Source organism: Papaver somniferum, chromosome 7, assembly GCF_003573695.1.
Source record: "Papaver somniferum cultivar HN1 chromosome 7, ASM357369v1, whole genome shotgun sequence".
Classification (NCBI taxonomy): Eukaryota; Viridiplantae; Streptophyta; class Magnoliopsida; order Ranunculales; family Papaveraceae; genus Papaver; species Papaver somniferum.
Genome location: NC_039364.1, coordinates 172,724,393 through 172,732,870, shown reverse-complemented (window position 1 = coordinate 172,732,870; position 8,478 = coordinate 172,724,393). Strand labels below are relative to the sequence as shown.

At 36.8% G+C, this 8,478-nt stretch overlaps 1 protein-coding gene and 2 long non-coding RNA genes across 4 annotated transcripts; all 3 read left to right on the top strand.

Moving 5' to 3' along the window:
* Positions 1-1,663: 1,663 nt before the first annotated feature.
* Positions 1,664-2,198, top strand: LOC113293836. Its single transcript, XR_003332602.1, has 3 exons — positions 1,664-1,768; positions 1,922-2,053; positions 2,134-2,198. It is a non-coding gene; the product is annotated as an uncharacterized LOC113293836 (long non-coding RNA).
* Positions 2,199-3,069: 871 nt separating this feature from the next.
* On the top strand, positions 3,070-4,089 carry LOC113293567. Its single transcript, XR_003332368.1, has 3 exons — positions 3,070-3,115; positions 3,581-3,868; positions 4,022-4,089. It is a non-coding gene; the product is annotated as an uncharacterized LOC113293567 (long non-coding RNA).
* Positions 4,090-5,059: 970 nt separating this feature from the next.
* On the top strand, positions 5,060-7,851 carry LOC113293166 (probable chromatin-remodeling complex ATPase chain). Of its 2 annotated transcripts, none has more exons than XM_026541898.1 (8): positions 5,060-5,229; positions 5,695-5,771; positions 5,932-5,982; positions 6,136-6,267; positions 6,348-6,529; positions 6,832-6,903; positions 7,040-7,101; positions 7,243-7,851. In XM_026541898.1, exons 1-5 carry the CDS (start codon positions 5,090-5,092, stop codon positions 6,362-6,364), a joined length of 417 nt encoding a protein of 138 aa, XP_026397683.1. In that variant the 5' UTR covers positions 5,060-5,089; the 3' UTR covers positions 6,365-6,529; positions 6,832-6,903; positions 7,040-7,101; positions 7,243-7,851. The 2 variants fall into 2 exon arrangements, with proteins under 2 accessions (XP_026397683.1, XP_026397682.1); XM_026541897.1 differs by having other exon boundaries at positions 7,040-7,105.
* Positions 7,852-8,478: the final 627 nt, after the last annotated feature.

The window sequence follows — 8,478 nt, the reverse complement described above, 5'->3', positions numbered from 1 at the left end:
TTGTTGATGTTGAGTTCACGATTGAATTTTCTCCAGACATTCTTGTTGATGTTGATACCATAGACAAAGTTCCTCCAGATATCCTTGTTGATGCAGATACTACGGTCGGAGTTGCTCCAGAGACCGAACAGGCTAGAACCATGATTATCGGCATAATCTTTGCTCCTCCATCCAGTGAGCCTTTACATTCACGAACTAGTTGGTGGGTTGAGGATCCCTAAGATGAAGGTGTACTGGTAGTTCAACCCGAATTCTCTTGAACAATATGACTTTTCTATGAACTGGCTTTGTCAGTGAATCGACGTTGTTGTGGCAGATAGCAGCAGTGGTCTTCATTCTGGATGTGATTGGTGAAGAGAGGAAGTTCCTCAGTCGTGTAGTAGATTGTGATCTAGAGAGGTATCGTTGATGAAGTTTCATGGAATCACATCAGGTTGCAAATAACTTGTTATGTGGACAACATTTGTTGAAATAGATTTGAATCGATCTCTCCAATAAGATCAACGGAAATGGGGTTTAGCAACTCAGATTCGCAAGGGAAATGTTGTTGTTGCGAATTTTCAGTTGCGAATTGTTGTTGATAAATATTCGCAACAACCATCCATTGTTGCGAATTTCGCAACTGCCGGTACTCAGTTGCTATTCAAAACTTTTTTTTTTCATGCATGCCACTTACGCATGTAGCTACAAACACCTGTAAACACTTTTCTTATTGTTTCAAGCATGCCAATTTCACATGTGCATCACAGGTTTATCCTTAGAATTTTTCTCTCGGTTTCATTACAACCACAAACACACTCGTCCTCTCTCTCTCACTCTCACTCTCTTTGACTGTTTCGTCTTCTTCTCCATCTCTAACCTAAGAAATCCCAGCCATGGAAATGGAGAAATCAGTAATCCCAAATGTTATTTCAACCACACTAGCAAACCCTTCTATTGATTCTTATTCTGATTCTGAATTCCCTCGACTCATTATTCAAGTTGTAGATCTCAAACCTGCTGGAACTAGATTTACGTAAGTGTTTTTTCTCCTCGTTTCAATTTTTTTTTACTGAAACCATTTTTGTGTCATTTTTGATCTCTAGGGTTTTTTTCAAATCTTTAACTAGGTCTGATATAAAATTAATCTTTAACTAGGTCTGATATCAATCTTGTTTTTTGTGGATCTGAATAAATAATCATCTCATGAATAATTATTATTGCTAAAGCTGTTCGATTCAAGGTTTCTAGTTTTTTAGGGTTTGAGAATCTTGAGATGTCCATTGATTCATTTGATCTAATAATCAGTAAATCAGATCTAGCGTATCATATTATAGTTATTTGGTGTTAATAGTCTTCAATCAGAGAAGATTTTGATCCTATGGCTTGTTCAATCCTTGAGTTAGATTGATTTAGATCTTAGGGCTTTTTTAAGTTGTGGGTTTGCCTTTATTTGTGTTGTTATCTTGAAACTTACCTCCTTTACATTGATGATTTTCAGATTCAAAGCTAGTGATGGAAAAATGAAACTCAGGGCGATGCTTCCGCCCATTAGAGGCAGGGAACTCATTGGTGCTGGTATGATAGTTAATGTGTGGTCTGCATTTGGTGGTTCATCGGAAGTGTGTTTAAATTGAGATAGGATCAACCTAGCTCTATTCATGATGAGATGAGATGAGGAAATCTTTGATTGACAGCTTTGTTTGACCCAACTCATATGGGTTAGTTGAATTTGTAGATGATTTATTGAAAAGAGTTCGTCTCGGCATTGGAGAAGGCATCTTACAAGGTATATGCTTCCCAACCTTCTCTGCGAAACTTAGTGTTCTTTGTTTTGTTACATTTATGACGTGATAATAATGTGGACTTCTTTCTTTGTTTGGTTACATTTATGATCTGTCGATATTGTGATTTCTCTGTGGACTTAGCGATATTCTGGCAGATCAAATGGGTCTTGGCAAGACTATTCAAACAATTGGATTTCTTTCTCATCTGCAAGGAAAAAGAATTCATGGACCTTATTTAGTACTAGCTCCTCTTTCTACCTTATTGAACTGGCTAATGAGATATCTAGGTAAACTCAAAGTTGTTTTTCTTTCTTCTTCTTTCAATTGATCTGTGAAGACAGTTTTCTTACTCTAATTCGCTTTATAGGTTTACTCCTTCAATAAATGTTGTATATCATGAAGATACATAAGCTAGGGATGAGATAAGGAAAAAGCAAATTCCTAAGAAGATACGGTCGGAGTTGCTCCAGAGACCGAAAAGGCTAGAACCATGATTATCGGCATAATCTTTGCTCCTCCATCCAGTGAGCCTTTACATTCACGAACTAGTTGGTGGGTTGAGGATCCCTAAGATGAAGGTGTACTGGTAGTTCAACCCGAATTCTCTTGAACAATATGACTTTTCTATGAACTGGCTTTGTCAGTGAATCGACGTTGTTGTGGCAGATAGCAGCAGTGGTCTTCATTCTGGATGTGATTGGTGAAGAGAGGAAGTTCCTCAGTCGTGTAGGGGATTGTGATCTAGAGAGGTATCGTTGATGAAGTTTCATGGAATCACATCAGGTTGCAAATAACTTGTTATGTGGACAACATTTGTTGAAATAGATTTGAATCGATCTCTCCAATAAGATCAACGGAAATGGGGTTTAGCAACTCAGATTCGCAAGGGAAATGTTGTTGTTGCGAATTGTTGTTGATAAATATTCGCAACAACCATCCATTGTTGCGAATTTCGCAACTGCCGGTACTCAGTTGCTATTCAAAACTTTTTTTTTTCATGCATGCCACTTACGCATGTAGCTACAAACACCTGCAAACACTTTTCTTATTGTTTCAAGCATGCCAATTTCACATGTGCATCACAGGTTTATCCTTAGAATTTTTCTCTCGGTTTCATTACAACCACAAACACACTCGTCCTCTCTCTCACTCTCACTCTCTTTGACTGTTTCGTCTTCTTCTCCATCTCTAACCTAAGAAATCCCAGCCATGGAAATGGAGAAATCAGTAATCCAAAATGTTATTTCAACCACACTAGCAAACCCTTCTATTGATTCTTATTCTGATTCTGAATTCCCTCGACTCATTATTCAAGTTGTAGATCTCAAACCTGCTGGAACTAGATTTACGTAAGTGTTTTTTCTCCTCGTTTCAATTTTTTTTTACTGAAACCATTTTTGTGTCATTTTTGATCTCTAGGGTTTTTTTCAAATCTTTAACTAGGTCTGATATAAAATTAATCTTTAACTAGGTCTGATATCAATCTTGTTTTTTGTGGATCTGAATAAATAATCATCTCATGAATAATTATTATTGCTAAAGCTGTTCGATTCAAGGTTTCTAGTTTTTTAGGGTTTGAGAATCTTGAGATGTCCATTGATTCATTTGATCTAATAATCAGTAAATCAGATCTAGCGTATCATATTATAGTTATTTGGTGTTAATAGTCTTCAATCAGAGAAGATTTTGATCCTATGGCTTGTTCAATCCTTGAGTTAGATTGATTTAGATCTTAGGGCTTTTTTAAGTTGTGGGTTTGCCTTTATTTGTGTTGTTATCTTGAAACTTACCTCCTTTACATTGATGATTTTCAGATTCAAAGCTAGTGATGGAAAAATGAAACTCAGGGCGATGCTTCCACCCATTAGAGGCAGGGAACTCATTGGTGCTGGTATGATAGTTAATGTGTGGTCTGCATTTGGTGGTTCATCGAAAGTGTGTTTAAATTGAGATAGGATCAACCTAGCTCTATTCATGATGAGATGAGATGAGGAAATCTTTGATTGACAGCTTTGTTTGACCCAACTCATATGGGTTAGTTGAATTTGTAGATGATTTATTGAAAAGAGTTCGTCTCGGCATTGGAGAAGGCATCTTACAAGGTATATGCTTCCCAACCTTCTCTGCGAAACTTAGTGTTCTTTGTTTTGTTACATTTATGACGTGATAATAATGTGGACTTCTTTCTTTGTTTGGTTACATTTATGATCTGTCGATATTGTGATTTCTCTGTGGACTTAGCGATATTCTGGCAGATCAAATGGGTCTTGGCAAGACTATTCAAACAATTGGATTTCTTTCTCATCTGCAAGGAAAAAGAATTCATGGACCTTATTTAGTACTAGCTCCTCTTTCTACCTTATTTAACTGGCTAATGAGATATCTAGGTAAACTCAAAGTTGTTTTTCTTTCTTCTTCTTTCAATTGATCTGTGAAGACAGTTTTCTTACTCTAATTCGCTTTATAGGTTTACTCCTTCAATAAATGTTGTATATCATGAAGATACATAAGCTAGGGATGAGATAAGTAAAAAGCAAATTCCTAAGAAGATACGGTCGGAGTTGCTCCAGAGACCGAAAAGGCTAGAACCATGATTATCGGCATAATCTTTGCTCCTCCATCCAGTGAGCCTTTACATTCACGAACTAGTTGGTGGGTTGAGGATACCTAAGATGAAGGTGTACTGGTAGTTCAACCCGAATTCTCTTGAACAATATGACTTTTCTATGAACTGGCTTTGTCAGTGAATCGACGTTGTTGTGGCAGATAGCAGCAGTGGTCTTCATTCTGGATGTGATTGGTGAAGAGAGGAAGTTCCTCAGTCGTGTAGGGGATTGTGATCTAGAGAGGTATCGTTGATGAAGTTTCATGGAATCACATCAGGTTGCAAATAACTTGTTATGTGGACAAAATTTGTTGAAATAGATTTGAATCGATCTCTCCAATAAGATCAACGGAAATGGGGTTTAGCAACTCAGATTCGCAAGGGAAATGTTGTTGTTGCGAATTTTCAGTTTCGAATTGTTGTTGATAAATATTCGCAACAACCATCCATTGTTGCGAATTTCGCAACTGCCGGTACTCAGTTGCTATTCAAAACTTTTTTTTTTCATGCATGCCACTTACGCATGTAGCTACAAACACCTGCAAACACTTTTCTTATTGTTTCAAGCATGCCAATTTCACATGTGCATCACAGGTTTATCCTTAGAATTTTTCTCTCGGTTTCATTACAACCACAAACACACTCGTCCTCTCTCTCACTCTCACTCTCTTTGACTGTTTCGTCTTCTTCTCCATCTCTAACCTAAGAAATCCCAGCCATGGAAATGGAGAAATCAGTAATCCAAAATGTTATTTCAACCACACTAGCAAACCCTTCTATTGATTCTTATTCTGATTCTGAATTCCCTCGACTCATTATTCAATTTGTAGATCTCAAACCTGCTGGAACTAGATTTACGTAAGTGTTTTTTCTCCTCGTTTCAATTTTTTTTTACTGAAACCATTTTTGTGTCATTTTTGATCTCTAGGGTTTTTTTCAAATCTTTAACTAGGTCTGATATAAAATTAATCTTTAACTAGGTCTGATATCAATCTTGTTTTTTGTGGATCTGAATAAATAATCATCTCATGAATAATTATTATTGCTAAAGCTGTTCGATTCAAGGTTTCTAGTTTTTTAGGGTTTGAGAATCTTGAGATGTCCATTGATTCATTTGATCTAATAATCAGTAAATCAGATCTAGCGTATCATATTATAGTTATTTGGTGTTAATAGTCTTCAATCAGAGAATATTTTGATCCTATGGCTTGTTCAATCCTTGAGTTAGATTGATTTAGATCTTAGGGATTTTTTAAGTTGTGGGTTTGCCTTTATTTGTGTTGTTATCTTGAAACTTACCTCCTTTACATTGATGATTTTCAGATTCAAAGCTAGTGATGGAAAAATGAAACTCAGGGCGATGCTTCCACCCATTAGAGGCAGGGAACTCATTGGTGCTGGTATGATAGTTAATGTGTGGTCTGCATTTGGTGGTTCATCGAAAGTGTGTTTAAATTGAGATAGGATCAACCTAGCTCTATTCATGATGAGATGAGATGAGGAAATCTTTGATTGACAGCTTTGTTTGACCCAACTCATATGGGTTAGTTGAATTTGTAGATGATTTATTGAAAAGAGTTCGTCTCGGCATTGGAGAAGGCATCTTACAAGGTATATGCTTCCCAACCTTCTCTGCGAAACTTAGTGTTCTTTGTTTTGTTACATTTATGACGTGATAATAATGTGGACTTCTTTCTTTGTTTGGTTACATTTATGATCTGTCGATATTGTGATTTCTCTGTGGACTTAGCGATATTCTGGCAGATCAAATGGGTCTTGGCAAGACTATTCAAACAATTGGATTTCTTTCTCATCTGCAAGGAAAAAGAATTCATGGAACTTATTTAGTACTAGCTCCTCTTTCTACCTTATTGAACTGGCTAATGAGATATCTAGGTAAACTCAAAGTTGTTTTTCTTTCTTCTTCTTTCAATTGATCTGTGAAGACAGTTTTCTTACTCTAATTCGCTTTATAGGTTTACTCCTTCAATAAATGTTGTATATCATGAAGATACATAAGCTAGGGATGAGATAAGGAAAAAGCAAATTCCTAAAAAGATTGTGCCTGAATTTCCCATTGTAATCACTTCATACGAGATTGCAAGGAGTGCTTCCAGAAGATGTTTGAGTAAATATAGTTGGAAATATGGTAGATGAGGTTAGTGGACGGTAAACTACTCTAATCCACTCATTATTTTCTTTGAACATAATGCAACTGCCCTGCAAACATGTGTTTTGTTCTCATACAATCTTAAAATATTATGTACTTTCTCAATGACCTACAATGTCGCAAGGGAGCCACAACCTAAAGTGACCCTGAAGGTGCAACCTTTTTGTGGATAATAAAAACCGAACTCTGAGTCCAAGACTCGGTCTGATCATGCCGCGTTGTTTAACCTCCGCATATGTACTAAAATAAACCCTCTTCTTAATTACAATATCATTTTTCCTTGTTTGCAGCATACTGTGATTCTCGTTCAAAGCCTTGTCAGCTTTGGTCTCAATCTGTTCAGCCGAGCTTTTAAATTCCAGGTATGGAACTTTAAATTTGTAGAGATTCTTCTTGTGCTCACACTTAATACATTCTTTTTTGCTTGCTTTGAACTTCTCTGTCTCAGCTCTCGATGATAAATCACCTTAACTTTTGTCTTCTGTAATTTCCTTCCAGGAGGATGCATTTGCGAAGAAGCTTGGCTATACGATAGCGCTTTGAGGGGGTCTTATTAAGATGTAGGTATGATTCCCCACCCATCCCCACCCCCACCCCCAGTTTCTTACTATATGATGATTGGTCTCATTCGATCCCATGATTTGCAAGATATGTTTGTACTTGTACCTGTTTACTAATTTGGGGTCTCATGTTTTTATCAGGATGAAAATCTATCGGCAATGAACACAAATCCATGGTATTCTGCTTACCATTACTCTCATCCCCCACTTGTTGAGACTTCATGTAGGGTCACTGGCTGAAAAACCCAAAGTGCAAACTCCTGAAAGAGTTGAAATACGTACCCCTGGAAAATAAGCTTCTTCTTACTGGAACCCCACTACATAACAACTTGGCTGAGATATGGTCTCTTCTAAACTTTATTTTCATGATATTTTCAATTCCCATGAAGAACTCAAGTCATGGTAAGCATCAAATTTATATCGTTATGTTATCTTGATTCCTAGGCTATTTGAAATGATCTCTGATTCGAGAAGGCATCAGGCAGATCAGCAATACATGTGTATCAATATGCATGATTTGTCACCCTTCTCACTTACCATATCCCTAACCCTAGTGATAAGTGTTGCATTCCTTGAGCTCACTCCTTGATTGCTTTTCATGTAACTAGTGATAAGTACTGCATTCCCTGAGCTCACTCATTGAATGTAGTTGACGGAAAAAGTGATACTTACAGATGATGTTTGTTGTTTGTTTACGCATGCCTAGGAATTTTCTAACTTTATTGCTTTTCACCGATTTATGAAATTGCTTCGGAGAACAGTTAATGATTCTTGACGATTCTAGTTAATTTTGTGTATAGTTGGATAAATCATTGATAAGTGTGGTATGATTTTTAATTAGGGGGTTGTTTTTTTGATGATAGAGAGAGAGATCTTCTTGATCTTTGTGGTCTTCTTCCTCCTAATGGTATAAGTTCTCAACAACAAATGGAAATTCAGTAAGTTATTTGAATGATTTATTTTCTTTCTCTGTGTATGAATTGTAGATTGTACATCCCTTTTAGTGAAAATGAAGTTGTAGTGGTAGTGATAGTGGTGTTTCTACCCTGGTTGGACTATTTCTTAAGCGATGAGATACTAAACCCACTAGGATGCTAGGCAAGTGGAACTTGTGGGTAAAATCTCTGTCTCTATAATTTGCTAGTGATTTTTGATGTGCTGGTACAAACATGGTGCAAATAGTTTAGAAGGTGGTACTAGTACCGTAGTTGGTTTCCAATTGAATCTTTTTTCTTTTTTTAATAAGCAAAGGCCTTCAAAAAGGCTAATGATCCCCCTCAACTGTTGGCATCCGTACGCGAGTCTCCATGGAACTAGCCAGCTGAAAATAGATCAATGAGAGACTTCGCATCACTTTCAACTATGTTATGGTTTAAC

What these genes read in the sequence shown, in the direction of transcription:
- LOC113293166 (XM_026541898.1), top strand. Translation starts at nt 5,090, where the DNA reads ATGGAAATGGAGAAATCAGTAATCCAAAATGTTATTTCAACCACACTA. An exon ending in CCTGCTGGAACTAGATTTAC is followed by an intron (nt 5,230 to 5,694) that starts GTAAGTGTTTTT and finishes GATGATTTTCAG; the next exon opens with ATTCAAAGCTAGTGATGGAA. An exon ending in TGGAGAAGGCATCTTACAAG is followed by an intron (nt 5,983 to 6,135) that starts GTATATGCTTCC and finishes ATATTCTGGCAG; the next exon opens with ATCAAATGGGTCTTGGCAAG.